The 17490-nt window shown below is 38.6% G+C and overlaps 1 protein-coding gene across 1 annotated transcript in view; it reads right to left on the bottom strand.

The window, feature by feature from the left end:
* The window catches only part of LOC135171114 (delta-1-pyrroline-5-carboxylate synthase), a 36652-nt gene extending 24562 nt beyond the window's left edge, over nucleotides 1-12090 (bottom strand). Inside the window, exon 1 of the mRNA XM_064137456.1 lies at nucleotides 11819-12090. Within this exon, the coding sequence (XP_063993526.1) occupies nucleotides 11819-11920 (102 nt within the window). The 5' untranslated portion in view covers nucleotides 11921-12090. The remainder of the gene's footprint in view (nucleotides 1-11818) is intronic.
* Nucleotides 12091-17490: the final 5400 nt, after the last annotated feature.

Here is a 17490-nt window from a genome sequence, read left to right as displayed (position 1 = left end):
GGGAATAATGATGATGGTTCACACGTGGTATTGATGAGAGTCCTGATTTTATTTACAAATATACACTTGTGGTCACTCCATTGATAAAAAATTATAGTGTTTATTAGTTTAGTTTAGTGGACTGTATGTTTAATTTCCCGCATGATGTTTGCAATTATTACGATGATTTGCGATAGAATTCCCGTTGAAGTTCCGAGTGAGGTTATGTGACACGTCTTATCCCGATAAATACCGATCCTGTACTGACCACGGTAACGATTTCAAAAACCATCGTGACCTCTCGTTGCGGTGGTCAAAGATGATTGGTTGTAGTCATTGGGCATTTGACCACGAGATTTTGAACACCAAGTGTATCCGAATTGTCAAGTGAATAAATTGTTAATATTTGATTTGTTTGGGGTTGACCGTCTGCGTCTTATATTTTAATCAGTTATTTGCTTCCTTGTATAATTGTCTCCCTCGTTTTCTTGAAATCCCAAGTGACACAAAGAACCTATTCGGCGTGTAACGTTTCCCGCGATCGAATTTTATATTGCTAAACTCGTAGAACTCACATCTCGACCAGAATTGTTATCGATTATTTAACCGTGTTGAAACACAGAGACGTTAGCATATTTGGGCCAATCCTCGGTTTCTTATGCATAAAATTTATTTGCCATTTTCGCACGCTCTTTCAAAAGAGAAAGCGCTGATATTACTGAGAGAGAAGTCCATATGGACTATATCGTCGACTATGTGAGGAAGACTATGAACATTCAACCCTCAATTTTGTAGTCCATACAATTTTCACTTAGTTTTACAAACAGTTTCATGAATTTTTCCACTTTTTACTTCAACTTCACAGACAAATCACTAGAATTGAAAATTCTGCAGACCATATGACCGAGAACGAAAATGTTTAAACAAATTCTCCAACAGATATTGCTTTAATAGAATTGGCCTCATATATTGCCTACGTAGCCTTCTACTACGTCTTGCTTTCCACTTTGAGACATCAGTTAAGGAATATGTGAATCATTGGAATTCCTTCGGAATTTGACCACTCAAGAAAAACAAATTTATGCAATGTGTTTTTGAAGTGAAACTTCTTTGCGCTCGTTGGTGTGTAAATCGAATATCGTATATAACGAAAAAGCGACAGGAAAAGGGAGGGGATAACACACGTGGTGGGGCAGTCTGACTGAAGGAGACATGAGAGAGAAAGAAAAACGCGATAGATTCGGCGTAGGAAAAGACGAGAGCGGGGTAGCATGCATAGGGGGGACATGGCTCCGACGAAATGAGCCATGAGTGTCACGGGAAGGGGGAGGGGAGGGGAGAGTACGGTAGGTAACTGTTCTGTCTCCGGCGCGTGCGCGGTGACCACTGAGAAACTCAGAGGTGCGCTGCGCAGGCGCTGGGGGGTCTCGGGCGGTCTCGGTTCCGGGGACGAGGTCGGGCCAAAACCGGAACCTCATGATTATGAATATAGTAGTAGTTGTCACCCTTGTGAAGAGTAGGCTCTGCTAAAATTTTTGAGACGTGTAAAACTAATCGAAATTTTAAAACGCAATCTAAAATAGAAGTCATATTTCAATAGCATTAAGTTACAAAGTCGTTGGCCTTCTTCAATTTTATTAATTTAGTTTTTAATGTGTTTAAGCTTAAAATAATTCTAATTTACCAAAACTCATCACCCAGGCCTTCACCTGGGTGACACCACGTGGAACTACCACGATACCTGTTTCACAACCTTTATAGGTTAAATGAAGTAAATCTTCATTACCAAATTATTCAATCTAGATTGAATCCGATCTACAGATCGGAATCTGTCATTAAATCGAGTGAATGGTGCATTGTGTTGTGTGGGCTGCAGCCAAAATTAGTGTTAGAATAATATATTGTTAATCTCAGTTAGTTTTCTTGTGTTTAGAAAATACATTTGGGTTTTTTATGCCTTCATGGCTTTTTCCCAAACAAAGTTTCTTTGAGTGATTTATTTACCAAACGTTTCCCAATCCCTTATTTTAGATAATTAAAAAATGTCAATGCAATTGTCATACCATCTAGGGTATGACAATTAGTAAAAGGTCAATTCTTTTCAGTAACTCCACAATGTACGTACGTGTACGCACTGTGGCGACTCCAATCTCCACGCGCTCCGGAGCGCCTGCGCAGACCGCGCATACTGGCATAGTTCACTGACTGGCAGGCATTCGAGTGCGCCGACGCAAAGGAATGGGACTGATGCGCAGGCGCAAGCGAAGCGCATGCGTAGGGTGTGAACTGAGCGCGGGGGTACAGCGAGAGATTACAAACTGTAATTTCCGCCTAGACTACATGTATAGCGAATATTGTTGTAGACCGCTTGTTTTATTAAGATATACATATATTTCAAGAGTCGTGCAGCTTTTGTTGTTTATCGAGGTTATGTAGTGTTTCTAAGTGTTCGAGGTTAAATAGAGAAGTGTTATTAAATAGTCTAAAAAATATTAATCAGAGCTGTACATCATGCCTAAATCCAATGCTCAGTTGTGTAAGGAATACAGAGATCAACTGCGGTCCAATAATAAACTAAATAAAGTGAAGAAGATCCCGAAAACCAGTGCTCAACATGTCCGGCAATACCGAGGAAGGAAGAAGGCTATCAATTTACAACCACCTCCGAACGCTTCACTGGTAGACGAAATCGAACAGACTAATAATTTGGGCGATGGTAATGAGCCTTTCGCAACGTTAAACGCTCCAAATAGACTTTTCCACGGTATGTTTGTTCCACGTGTTGATGCAGACATCCCAGGGCCATCAGCAAGGGAGGATGACGTGAGAAGCATAACCATGAACCCTAACCTCCCTTATAAAGACTTCACTGGAGTTAAGAATATACATGAAAAGATTTGGACTTTATACTGTCATACCCTAGATGGTATGGCAGTTGCAATAATTTTTTGTTTAAAATGTTTAACGTGGGAATGAATGATAATAATAAATACACACAAATTTTTGTTTGGGAAAAAGCCTTTTGGCATAAAAAACCCAAGATGTATTTCAAGTTTATATATCAACCGAAAGTTATCAATATAATTATTTATACACTATTTTGGCTGCGGCCCACACAACTGGTATACACACACGATTAATTTTAAATTGTTCTTAAAATTAACTAAGATTGATTTGTTAGATCAAATATTTTTATTTGAAAACTAAAGTTAATATGTGATATCACTATTGATACGTGAATTTTTCTCGCACGTGGCGATATCCAGGGGATTACCCAGGAGATTATGATACGTTAATATTCTAGTGAATATAACTATGTTTATATAAAAATATAGATTAAAGCGCGAGGACGACCGTTTCGTCTACGATTATTTTTATGTATTTTTTAATTTTAATTATCGATCGCGATTCTATTGCTTGATAACAATTATGTGTAAAAAGGGACTCGACAAGACAAACGTGACCTTCACCTAGCACTTTCACTTGAAGAGAGAGTGTATGCTTTCTTCCGGACGGAGACCCAACCCATCCCCCCAAAACCGAAGACACCCGAAGCGCCAAAGCGCACGCGCAACGAACAATTTGAATTCCAAATAGTCGCCGCGCACGCGCCGGAGACAATCGGGTGCACCCGGCCAGATCGGAGAGGACCAAATCCCCGCCTAGTTAGAGAAAGAGAGGGGTGTTCCGATTTCCGTCGCAACATCCCTCATGAAAAGAAGTTATGTTATTTACACTGGGCGACAGTGGAATTGAACAATACATAAAGAATTTGATAAAAAATTCAAGAATAATTCTTTCGGTTTTCCTTGCTCTATCTGTGATCGATTGTGGTTCCAAGAAGATTTGAGAGCTCCAGCCAATCAACATAGTGAGATTTTAGACACAATTGCACCAACAATGAATAGAGATGAAATGAAAATTTGGTACACCTGCCTTCGAACACTCAACGCTAATTCTATCCCAATATTGTCAGTATATAATGGCTTCTCATATGTACAAATACCTGCCCATCTTCCACCCCTCGATTTGGTATCAGAAAGACTGATATCACCGAGAATTGCATTCATGCAATAACGGCGATTACGGCATGGACGCGGACAATATGGAATATATGGACAGATCATCAACGTTCCAGTTGAAGTGCATACAATGGTGAAACATCTTCCACGACATCTTGATGACGATCATTGCATCAATGTGCACATTAAGAAAAAGAAAATTCGCAAGTCCAGTCATTTGAGTGGCCCAATCAACAAGAGAACAATTAAGGCTTGGCTGCAGTATCGAACCAAAGAATTACCGATATCATAAAATTTATACATAGAGAATTATTGGCATATACTCCCTCTGGAGCAGCAGAATTAGTAGAAGATTTGAACACTATGCCCATGATTTTAAGTGGTGATTTTAATGTAAATTTTGCCTTGGAAGAAGCTCAACCACTTGTACAATTTTTAGAAAGTAAATTTAATTAAAAAATGAATAATAATCCCAAAGACTCAACAACCAATTTTCTCAAGATATTTAAATAATTTACAATCACGAGTTTTCATTTCATATTTTTCATATCACAAACCAATTGTATCTTTTCTTGAACATGAAAGTATGGACGTGAATGAATAGATTTTTTATAAATGGAGGCAAAAACGTCAATTTTTTTTTTCATTAACCTAACACCCTTAAAAATTCCCGAATAATGAATAGTGGCTTCGGTTATCGGGGAAATATTTTTATTTCATAAAACTTACTGGCTAGGGTGTGTATTTTCATTTCAAGGGCCATCGAGATCCATGAAGTTTCACTTCTATCGCCTAGCTTTCCAGGCTGATAATTTTTTTTTTGAAGTGAAAACTTCTTATGGCGCGTTGGGCACTTTTGGGGGTGAGCATTTTCTCGTGAACTCGCGACAGATGAGATTTTACAGTGGTGCCAGATGCGGGACCCACACGTCTCCCACTGTCCCACTCCGCAGCAGTAGTTGCGCGAGGGAGTTGCGCATGAAACCCCCACGCGTGGTATTTTTGCCCCCGTCTGGTATCACTGCTATTAGTATACGCATAGGTATATATGAGTTGTTTCTTTCTTCCGCTAGGGAAACAACTTCCTGTTTTAGCAACAGTTACATTAAAAGAATACAAGTTTGGCGCTAGCGTTTAAAAAAGCGCTGCATTTAAAGTTTAAAGTTGATAAATTTCTACAAAATTACATAAAATCTCGAAATTTTGGGGAATTAGGAAAATTACCAGTATGCTCATTTCAGCTAAAAATTAAAAATTATCGGAAAGCCGGAAAAGTAGGAAAACCCGAAAAATCGAAAATATTCTCAATTTAGTAGAGAATTTCACTAGGGACGTGAATCGGCGGTCGGAAAATCGCTAAAAATTATGGGAAAGCCAGAAAAGTAGGAAAACCCGAAAAATCGAAAATATACTCAATTTAGTAGAGAATTTCACTAAGGACGTGAATCGACGATCGGAAATTCGGATGGTCGGAAAAAATACATATGCTACGATTATAGCTTTAAAAAAATCGACATTTTTATTTTTGGTTATAGATTTGTCTTGAAAATGGATGCGGTTTTATATGAAGAATTTGATTTAACGATGTCCAATGATCGCAATCTTAACACAAAAAAAATACAAAACTACTAGTGATGCAGTATTCACAAGAAATATAAATAGATTTAAATCAAAATTGTTCATTTCACACTTTAGTTACCATAGACCTATTGTTGCAGTTTTAGAATTTGATGAAAATGCTGACAACGATGATGTAAGAGTTGTTAAAATTATGGATGAGAATTGATAAATTTTGTATTTACTATTTACTAATATTTACTCATTTAAATAAAACCACTTCCTTCGAATATAATTTCTATATTATTATACTTCATGTCCATTCAAAAAGTGCCCACATTGCTTTGATAAACTTGATTTTTTATGTACAATTTCTCATGTCGCGAGCGCACCTAAAAATGCTCACCCAAAAAAGTGCCCAACGCGCCAAAAGTTCAAGTTTTCACTTCTGCCCGCGCTCCCGGAATGCAACGAGTTTTTTTAGATTAGCTGAAACTATTAATAATACCACCTTTCAGCCAAATAATGACTCAAAATTTTCTCATAATCCCCAAGCACAGCAAATGCATACTTCACAAAGTCGATCGATAATTCATTTCGTAATAATGGTGATAGATCGTTGGGATATAATTCATCTTATTGTGAGTGAAATGTTGTATTGGTCTTTTCTGGAGCATTTGTACCGAGATACAATGAACGTCGATCCAAGGACCTGCCATGCACCGTTCGTATGATCGAGGAGCACCGTGTTATTTTATGCATGTCACTAAAGAGCGTGTGGGCCCATCACCAACCACAGCTCTAATAACGAGATCAAGCTTTTTATTTCCAATCACAAGGTACTCAAATAAAATTGTATTGAAATCTCACGCGAAATGTTCAAAATTCCGTTGAATGTTATGGCGTTTACCAACGCCAGAATGAAGAGCCATCGAGAAATCATTATATTTTGGTCGACCAAAAAGTTTCTCCAAAATGAATCAAAAGTGCGGGTTACTGGATTTATATGGGGTAATCTTCGCCCGGTAACCCTCTCCGCATGGGTAGTATCAATGGGAATTAGCTTTAAAAACACAGTGCTGAGGAACGCGCAGGAGTCGGAGTCGACGTTGCGGTGGAGTTCAGAGTATCCACGGGTCGTGAATGCCGAAAACCGTAACCTTCGAAGGTTGGTTTTATGATCACGCACTGATGGATTTACATGGAGATGTGCCACCAATATCATAGAGTACCGAAATATCATTATTTCAATGGAATTGACAATTGAATGCTTTTTTTAAATGTTCGACTATACCAAAATATACGACTTCACTTTTCCTCGCGTAGTCAACAGTTTCTATTTTGTAATTCACTGAGGAATTTGTCAGAAGAGTTTGTGAACTGGTTACTGTTAGTAACTGGGGAAGATGTTTTCGTCAAATTCAGAAAAGAGATTGCAAGTTTATTTAGATTTTCCATTGGAAAGCATGCTTCTATGATTTTAGCCCCGACTATAATGGAGAGAGTTGGAGGAGAAAGGAAAAACGTGCACTTTTGGATATGTTCGACAATCGAGAATTATTCGGAAATCAGCCATTTTGAAGTTATTGTGGTCAGAAATCAATTTTATCCCACTGGTCCATTTTAGCCCCTTCATCTATTTCGAAGAAACAGAAATCATTCTGACTAACGATTCTTTAGAAGAATATATCTAGTTGCTGGCTAAGACAACAGGATCCAACTATTATCCGAAAACAGCGAAAACAAATAGTCGTCGCATTAGGGTTAGAAAGGGCTGACCTGGTCGACAAATGCCGTTTCCGTGCCGGATCATTTTCTGATTCACTAGTCGATGGTGCCATTGAACTAAGTGCAATGGAAAAGCGACCGAATTACATTCACAAAAAACTTGACTTATTGAGTAATACCGTCCCAGTTCCGGATCAGCCACTCATTTACCCGTCACTCATACTATTGAGGTCAGTTTTGACAGGTAGTAACTGGATCAAATGTCGAAAGAACAACCTATTAATAAATTCTGCCTCACTGCCTGATTAGTTATCAATCAACATTCTGGAGCATCTGGTCCAGGTGGACTTCCGAGACTCAGTTATAGAGACAGGAGCATGTGCTCTGAGGTGGGCTGAATATAAGCAGGAGGCGACAGTACTATCTGGGATATATCCTCAACAACGGCAATGCTGGACGTCTTGCAATGTCCAGTGGACTCTTACAGGATCTATAAAATTCATGCATAGGCTGCTGCCTGCACTAAAGGCCTATCCATCTCGGGAACATGTACCCAAAAATGGAGACAAGTCAAAGTTGTATTATAGTCAAGCCGAAAATAGGCAGCTATGAGCATGCTAAAGGTTGTCCACCCATCATTTTGAGCTCTTTCCTGCTGAAGCCCCTTGAAAGGCCCATTGATAGCGGCCACACCCCCCCCCCCTGTAGCGTCGCGCTACATTGACGTCTACGTGTCAATGCACGGACCCAACACGCACGCAATTGAGACGACTGGAAATCACTGACATCATCTCTCTGTGTCACCCACCCAGTTAATTGATAGTCAGTTAAGCCCTAACCGCTCATTCCGTAACTTCGGAGCACTTCTATACTTATACTTTAGAAGTGAAACTTCTCTGGGCTCGTTGGGCAGTAGTTCCAATATCGTATGTAGCGAAAAAGCGACAGGAAAAGGGAGGGGATGGCGCGCGTGGTGGGGCAGTCGGATGAAAAGAGACATGGGAGAGAAACAAAAACGTGATAGATTCGGAGTAGGAACATGGCTGATTTTGTTAATATGATGAATAATACTAATGAAACCTTTTTATTAATATCGAGACAGTTCACTGGGAATTACCAATCCAGTGGCATCAAATGCTTTTTACACATTTGAAAATCATGAAATCTTCGGTCTAACTTATTCTTCAGTAAAATTCCCGAATTTTAAGCGGTACGAAAATGAGAATTTCGTAATTTATTTAAATATATACTCGAATATGAATATTGGAGATCAATTGCCTTGATTTTTCAATGAAATTGTAACCTTCCTGATTTTTTGTCCTAAATGGGCTTCGGTGTCACTATTCCCCGAATTCAAAAATGCATTGACAGCAATTTCCTTGTTTTCTGATCATTTTCAGGGAAATATGGAACAGAAATTGACTATTCTATTTGGTTTCTCCACAAGGTCCCGAATTTTCACTGACAAAATGTTCTGAAATCTTCCTGTGTGGCTCAATAAAAATTTTCGAAAATTATCACATATAATAGATCACACAAGAGCTCCGAAATTATCAGATTTTTCTGGAGAATTTCTGGAGAATTTCTGGATTTTTCTGGAAAACTTGACAAGCCTATTTGTTTGTAGGGAACCTTGACGGAAATATCAGATAATTTCGAAGTTCGAGTGGTATTCGGGGGATTATTTTTCTTATCCAAATTTCAGCCAATAGAATTGCACCATTTGTTGATATTTTGTATAGCATACCTCGAATTTCAGCGATTATTTTTCCCATCCAAATATTGGCCAATAGGATCGCACCATTCGACGTTATTTTGTATAGCCAACACGGTATTTCAACGGAAATTCTTGGAAATTTCACTGGAAATTTTTCATGTTGCCTATATAAAAAAAAACAAATGATTAAGTAACCCTCAATTGTATCTGACAGATTAAATGACAATTCGTTGAAAATTATGTGTCATGGTGCAATTCTATCGGCCAACATTTGGATGGAAAAAATAATCCCCCGAATACCACTCGAACTTCGAAATTATCTGATATTTCCCTCAAGGTTCCCTACAAACAAATAAGCTTGTCAAGTTTTCCAGAAAAATCACTCGCGCTTCGCGGGTAGGCTCTATATAAAGAAACATACGACAACTTAACCAAATAAACCTCTTTTCATTTCATGGCACAATTCTCTTTGCCGAAATTTGGATAGGAAAAATAATCTCCTGAATACCACTCGAGCTTCAAAATTATAGAGTATTTCCCTCTAGGTTCCCTGCATACAAATCTTGGCCGATAGAATTGCACCATGAGACATAATTTTTAACGAATTGCCATCCAATCTGTCAGATACAATTGAGGGTTACTTCATCATTTGTTTTTTATTTATATAGGCAACATGAAAAATTTCCAGTGAAATTTCCAAAAATTTCCGCTGAAATACCGTATTGGCTATACAAAATAACGTCGAATGGTGCGATCCTATTGGCCAATATTTGGATGGGGAAAATTACCGCTGAAATTCGTGGTAGGCTATGAAAAATATCAACAAATTCTATTTGCTGAAATTTGGATAGGTAAAATAATCACATATAATACCACAAGTGGTTCAAAATTATCGAATATTTCCCGATAGATTCGTTGCAAACAAATGAAGGAGTCAAGTTTTTCAGGCTAAAAAATCACGAGTGCGAAGCACGAGTGATTTTTCCTGAAAAACTTGACGACTTCATTTGTATGCAGGGAACCTAGAGAGAAATATTCTATAATTTTGAAGCTCGAGTGGTATTCAGGGGATTATTTTTCCTATCCAAATTTCGGCCAAGAGAATTGTGCCATGACATGAAAAGAGGTTTATTTGGTTAAGTGTCGTTTGTTTACCAAAATATTCAAAAGATTATCGCTGATATTCGAGGTAGGCTATACAAAATATCAACAAATGGTGCAATTCTATTGGCTGAAATTTGGGTGGGAAAAATAATCAGTAGTAATGCCCCAAGACCTTCAAAATTATGGGATATTTTCCGCGAGTTTCATTGCGTAGCAACGAAAGGGATAAGATTTGCAGGTTAAAAATAAAGTTTTTCTCCGAAACTTATCCCGATCAGTGCTACGCAGGGAAACTGGAGGGAAATATTCGATTAATTTTGAAGGTGCAGGGGTACTTGGCTGGATTATTTTTTTTATCCCAATTTCAACCAATTAAATGTGTGGCATTTCACGTCATATGGTATGGTGTTTCACTGGTAGTTGTGGCTTCCAGCATATATTTTCTGTCTGAACAAAATGCAGAGAATTGTTTCCAGATTGTGGCTTTTGTCTTCATCGTATTATTAGGAACATTGGTTCAAAGTTTTTGATTAATAATGTCCAAGGATTCTTCTCCAAATCTGCTTATGTCGAGGTAAAGTCTTTGAACTTGATTTTTTCTAATGATAGTTTTGGAGTTTGAAACGCGTACAAATTGTTTATCGAATATTTTCATTGCTTAGCAACAAACAGGGAAATATCCGAAAAATATCCGAAGTCAAACCTTTTGACTTGTACCACGTGACGGGAAATGCCACCATTTGATTGGTTGAAATTGTGATGGAAAAAATATCCACAAAAAATTCAGACAAAATTTTTTAAGCGTCTATGGCTAAGAAGTTTCACTTCTGTCATGCATGAATTTCATGCACATATTTTCTTTCATAATATACATCTATTAGCGGTTGATCGCATTATTAAATATTGAGCAATTTGATCACATTTCAAGATTGTTTAGAATACCGGTAAAGATACACTCTCCACAGCTGAAAAAGGGAAACTGTTTATAAGAATAATGAATCGGCGTACAATGATGTGTAGACATCATTCCAAAAATAGGCAACAATATCAAAATTATATTAAAAACTATTGAACACTTTCCAACTGCGCCTTTGAATTTTGAATACTCATTATTACTTATTACACTTTGTGGCGTTATTTTTTGCATCCAAATTTCTAGTTCAATTACTAACAGACAGTTAGTAATCGTCTATCTATTCCGGTCACTTTGACGAAATAAATTCTAGCATTTAATAAAAAAAGTTTTGCGCGAAAACCATGATCATACAATCGAATTTTAATTTCTTTCGAAATATTCAGAATTTGACATGGAACTTTTTTTCGGATCAAATCGGAGGCCTGAGAATGAAACGAAATTCCTATAGTGCCGACATTTAGGATTTTATTGCAAAAGCCATTTACTAAATGCGGGATTCTTTTTCTCAGTGCAGATATCTACCCGTTGGTTAGGCGAACGGAAGATAATATTGTTCCTACCCAGTGCAATGAACCCAGATGTTCCAAAATTCTTAGGAAGAAGAACGCAATATCGGCCAATACATCTCTGGCTGGGTCTTTTTAAGTGTTTAAATTCTTGATAAGGCCATCAATTGATATACAGCAATCGAAACTTGAGGAAGAATCCATCGGATTCCGTGTGGTAGAAAGTGGTTTATGATATGGAATCCAGAATTACTTTTAAATCCACTAATGTATTCAATTGATAACTCACCCATTGATTTTGTAGTATCCAAATATCACTTGGTGTTATGGATCTCAATTTCTGGCATAGTATATGAATTTTCAAACTACGGGACAAAAGTACACTGTGCATTTTCAGTATTTATCGTGCATGACAAAAGTAACGAAAAATGATAATGTCGATTGCATCTCAAACACTGTTCTTTAAAGCGCTGCTATCAATGACTGAAAGAATTCTCTTCAAAGTATAAGATTATGGAGTGGTTATCAGAGTCAGTCCGTCAAAGTAAGATTAAAAGAGAACACTTGTTTAGTGAAACAGCGATATACCTCCCATCGGGCATCCCCACTTCTGCCTTTTGATTGTAAAGGAACGCAAAGTCGGATAGTGACGTAGTCGTGTCAGTGACCTGTTAAATAATCTGTATAAGCGAAAATAGAAAAACATGACCAATAAACTCGGAAAAATATCCAATTTTGAAACAACTACCGTGTATGATAGAACAGAGCATATGCGCGTCTATTCTTAAGTAGTAAATGGGCACGATTGGCGAATATATTCATAGAATTCTCCCCCCCCCTTCCTTTTTTTTGCCAGACGTGTCCGAGTAGGGTTTTCCTTCGTCGGCATATCCTTTGAAGACGACCTCGACGTGCTGCCCCCCTCCCGGGGTGAGGGTCCCCAAAAAGTGTTTTTCTTCGACAAGAAGTGGGTGGTGGGGGGATGGTAAGGGTCACACGAGGCCTAAAAAATGCGTAAACAAAACATTACAACTTTGTCGGGTGTTCGAATGTTGTCTTGCAGAAGGTGTCGAGGGAAACTTTCTATTTTTTTAGGTGGAGGATTGCGCGGGCAGTCGACCCCAGCTGCTGCAATAGATAGACGCATTTTTCTCAGCAACTTTTAGGGCAATAAATTTTCCCTGACTGTGGAACACCGTAGGAAAAATTCACAACGATGGCTTCCCTTTCCGTCTATGTTTCTCTCTTTCTCTTTCTTATCTGGCGGCTTTTTATTTCAAAATTTTTTTCTCTTGAAATACATGAAATTTGTGTTGTCTTCCGGTTTTTTTTTATATCTGGAAAGATATCGAGGGTTTCCCTGAAAATCAGCACAAGGCTTAGAGCCTTTCGTCTACATTTCGTAAAAACACTAGTATACATTTTTTCAATTTTACACGTTTTTCAATTTTGAAATAATTACAATATCATCTGTGTTTGGTATTATATATTTTCTCAATATGAAGGCATTCTGTAAGCCCCTCTCGTGAACTTATCCAAAGGATCGAAGCAATTAAGAAATAATTCTCCAAATAATTGGTACAAATATCCCAGATTTTCGTGGGGCATTGTACGCCGAAGGTCATCGCGAACGATGAGATACATCTCTTCGAAATTTCCACATATGTGATGATGGATATCTGCAGTAACTGGGATTCTATTGTATTCGATATAAGACATAGCAACGGTTATAATTTATCGTACAAGAGATTCTTTACATTCTTTCTTGAGAGATAATCGCTTCAAGAAATTGATCGATTGATCAATCCATGTAGACCTGTTTTTCCATTGTGTGATACTCTATCTCATCATCATTACGAATCTGATTAGTATTATCATGGCGAGCGGCGACTTTCGAAGCAGCGAAGGTATTTCACTTTTATCGCTCCCAATTCCTTTGCGGGGACATTATGGATAAACTTCGGATGAGACTTCTCAGGGTCCAAGTAGTCTGTGACAGCATCCGGATCGCTGATAAAAAGGCCCCGTTCTGCTGGTGACATTGATAGTATTACTCGTTTCGGGCGTTGCGCCATAAATTGTACAACCGGGACGAAGTGACCGAAGTACGCAACTCGTAAACCGACACGAATTTGCTTCATCTCCGATCTATTCAGAAATATGACGTGGGATAGTACCCTTTGCTATTCAGCACCACGGATTCCCTGTGGGTTCATACTCGACATATTCAATAAACGAATGCATGAAATCGGGCCGACTGAATGAAATACACCGCGAACAGTCAAGTTTTATAGCGCTACGTATGAGAGTGGGGCGCAGAATCCCCTGACTATGCACATAACAGGCCTATGATCGTCACACATTATCCTCACTGTAGGGAGATCTGCTGCAGCGGCGTCCCACATACCCCCACTTCCGCGGATTTCATATGTTGCGCGTTACCACCACTCTTATCATGCAACCTGTGATACCCATTTTTTTGAAAATTCTAGTGATGCGTTTGCTGTCAATCGTTAGAAGAGATTGCAACGGTAAATATGGCAAAAAAGTTGAGAGGTCGCGATTTAGAGCTACTCAAAAAATATCTCCCTGATCGCAAATTGTATGAGGGACGACAAAAGCATCGATTTCCTCAGAAAAGAGCACACGTATGTGCTGATAACCATACAGATAGTGATGAGACACACATTCCAGAAAAAAATCGGAAGATCGCGACAGAGTCATGATTGGAATGGGAAGTGAAAGATTTACTTGTTGATGCTTATTGTATATGTAAACATAGGCTTAATCGTGAAAGAGGGAATGAAATACATATCAGGTATTGCAAGGATAAATTACACTGTCAAGACGAGGGCATTATGGATATGTGGACGACTTTTTAAGTTGGTCATAGTGAAGAACCTGCTGAATCTATGAGGAAATCGAATCAAATTTTCAAATGATATATAATGCTCTATCACTGAGGAGTATTGCAATCGCAAATTTATTAAATTAAAGGAAATATGCGAAAAATGAAAAAGTTTGTCCGTGGTGACCAAAGCCATTTTGTATAATAGTGATGTTTTATTATATAAAATGTAGAAGTCAGAAACTTTTCGCGACTGGATACAAAAAACAAGATTAGGTTAAGCAAATGTGGTGGAAAAACTCTACTGGTTTCAATTCTTTAGGGAGTGTGAGGAAGAATATTATCTCCCTGCGGGGCAGGAGACTTTGGTCTACAAGAAAGAAAATGGACCAATCACTGATCTTTCCTCTCAATAGGCAACAAATGCAAACCAGATGGGGTGGAAAAAAAAGAAAACTCGAGCATCCGTCCTCATAGGTTAATCAAAGCATTCCCACCAAGGTTAAATTTTCAAAAGCGTGGGAAACTTACCCCCTCCTCATCAAGTCGAGTGAGCTCATCTTCCAAACCTGGTTATCAGTCTGGAACTTTTAAAGCGAAAAAATCTAAATATTCTGCAAACGCAATTAAAATGGAATAAAAATAATGAGTGATCGCGTAGGGAGAAATAACAGATATGGGAAAAAATCCATTGAAAAAATAGTGCAAAAAGGGAAACTCCATCGACATGCGGTTTCCAAGGCAGGTCGTGCCATAAATACTAAACCAGACCTCCAAAAAGTTGAAGAGAAGAAAAACTCAATCGGAGAGTTGAGTCATCCATCATCCTGTAATACTCAAAGTAACTCTTGTGACCTTTCTTCTAATATTTAATTAATTATCAGAGGGCAGGTCAGTAAATAAAAATTTTAGGCATTTTTTTTTCATTGATAAACACTAAACTCAATTTCAGATCAACGAAATGGCCACAAAGAAGAGATTGAAAATCTATCATCGGCCTTAAGGTCAATACGACGGTCACGCCAGAGACTTCCACATTTCAAACTCGACACACATGTGATGGAGTTTGCAATCAACCCTTTACCTGAAGGTCGTGACCCTGCCGACTGGGTTGAAGAACCTTTTCGCGATGTCTACAATAAAATTATTGAAGCTGGAGGACACGGTATGAATTAAATGTGCCTTACATTTAATTTTGCAAATATGCAAAGCGACAATGCCTGGATAAGTCCACGTGCGATCAAGGGATATTAGCTTCAAGATTTATGGGATCTAATAGGCTCTATCGCGCAGAGCGGTTTCGGATGTGCCAATACGTTTTGGATCAAACTTCACGTGGCTGATGCCCCGGTTGGTCAAGGTTTTCTTGAAAACGACATGAAAAGAGGGCTTAGTAGAAAATGTATTCTTCACATTTCGAATGAAGATGGCTTGTGTCTAGCCCGATCACTTGTTGTGGCCAAAGCACATGCCAAAAAATTGAAAACCAGAGCGGATAAGGCCAAGATACACGAGGTATGGCAAGCCATACGGCAATGCAAGGGAAGAATGCAACGTGAGGAGGCCAAAAGACTAACGCGAATGGCAAGAGTCATTGCTCCTCACGAGGGCTGTGGCCTACAGGAAGTTGTCCAATATCAGCGATACTAGGCTGAAGAAGGATGCCTTATCAACGTTTATTCCCTCATGAGAAACGGAAAAATTACCCTGTAGTCTACGATGGTACATCTGAATTGATTAGCAGAAAGATGCCCGTCCGAGATACCTTACCGATCGTGTATTATCCAGCATATAACCACTATGAGCCAATCCAAAATTTACCTTCTTTCTTTGGCGTGAAATATTATTGCGAGCATTGTAACAAACCTTACACTACGCAAGGACATGTGTGTGATAAGACTTGTGATAGGTATTTGAAGAATGCTCCGTGCGACTCTACGATTGTTGATAAAATAGTGTGTGACGATTGTAATCGAGAGATTTTGGGGAAAATAAATTTATAGATAGTTTAAATTATTTTCACACAGCTCTCGCTAGTTTGCCGAAAGCTTTTTGATGGGGGAATATAGCGAAAGGCTATTTTCCACATTTTTTCAAAACAAAACACAATCAAAACTACATAGGTCCTATACCTGATAGAAAATATTATGGTGCTGACACTATGGGTGTACAAGATCGTGAAAAATCTCTTATCACTGTTATGTTGCACTATACGATCACTAATTATCTTAATTCCATTTTTATTCGCGTTGTTTCCACAATATTTAGATTTTTTGGGTTTAAAACTTCCAGGCTGATAACCTGGTTGATAACTGAGTTGTGGAGATGAGTTCACTTGACTTGATGTCATTTTGACGCGAAAAACGGACATGCAGTGAAAATGATCTCATTGGGTTCCTTGATGCATCCCTAGTTTAGAGGAGGGGCTATGTTGACCACGCTTTTTTGAAAATTTGACCTTAGTGGGGGGGGGGGGGTGCTTTGAACACTTTATAAAGAAGGATGCTCGAGTTTTCCTTTTTTGTTCACCCCACCTGGTTTGCATTCGTTGCCTACTGAAAGGAAAGATCAATGATTGGTCTATTTCCTTTCTTGTGGACCAATGTCTCCTCCCCCGTAGGGAGATAATATTCTTCCTCACACTCCCTAAACAATTGACATAAGTGGAGTGTTTTTCCCACGCTTGCCTTACATAATCTTATTTTTTGTATGCAGTCGAAAAAACCCATTGATTTCGACATTTTATGTAATAGACCATCACTGTTTAATTAATGATGTTCCGTGATGATGGATGGGCCGGATGGGATGGTGAGTGGGGAAGTTCGGGAAGGTAGATAATTTTCCACACGTGGTTTTGGTGATTGGCCTAATTTATTTTATAAATATATACTCTGTTTAGCACTCCGAGAATAAAACTGTTAGATATTTAATTACTTAGTGGACTGTAAGGCTGAGTGTCCGGATGATACCCCCGATTTAATTAGTTCAATTGCCGATTGATTTCCGGTTAAATTTCCGTGAGATCTGGATGACGCATCCGCACCTGTTAATCTGCGATGATGTACTGACCACCGTAGCGGCCTCGAAAACGATCATGACCTCTCGTTACGGTG

The sequence above is a fragment of the Diachasmimorpha longicaudata genome, chromosome 18 (assembly GCF_034640455.1).
Source record: "Diachasmimorpha longicaudata isolate KC_UGA_2023 chromosome 18, iyDiaLong2, whole genome shotgun sequence".
In the NCBI taxonomy this organism is placed as follows: Eukaryota; Metazoa; Arthropoda; class Insecta; order Hymenoptera; family Braconidae; genus Diachasmimorpha; species Diachasmimorpha longicaudata.
This window is presented reverse-complemented; position numbering and strand designations above follow the sequence as displayed.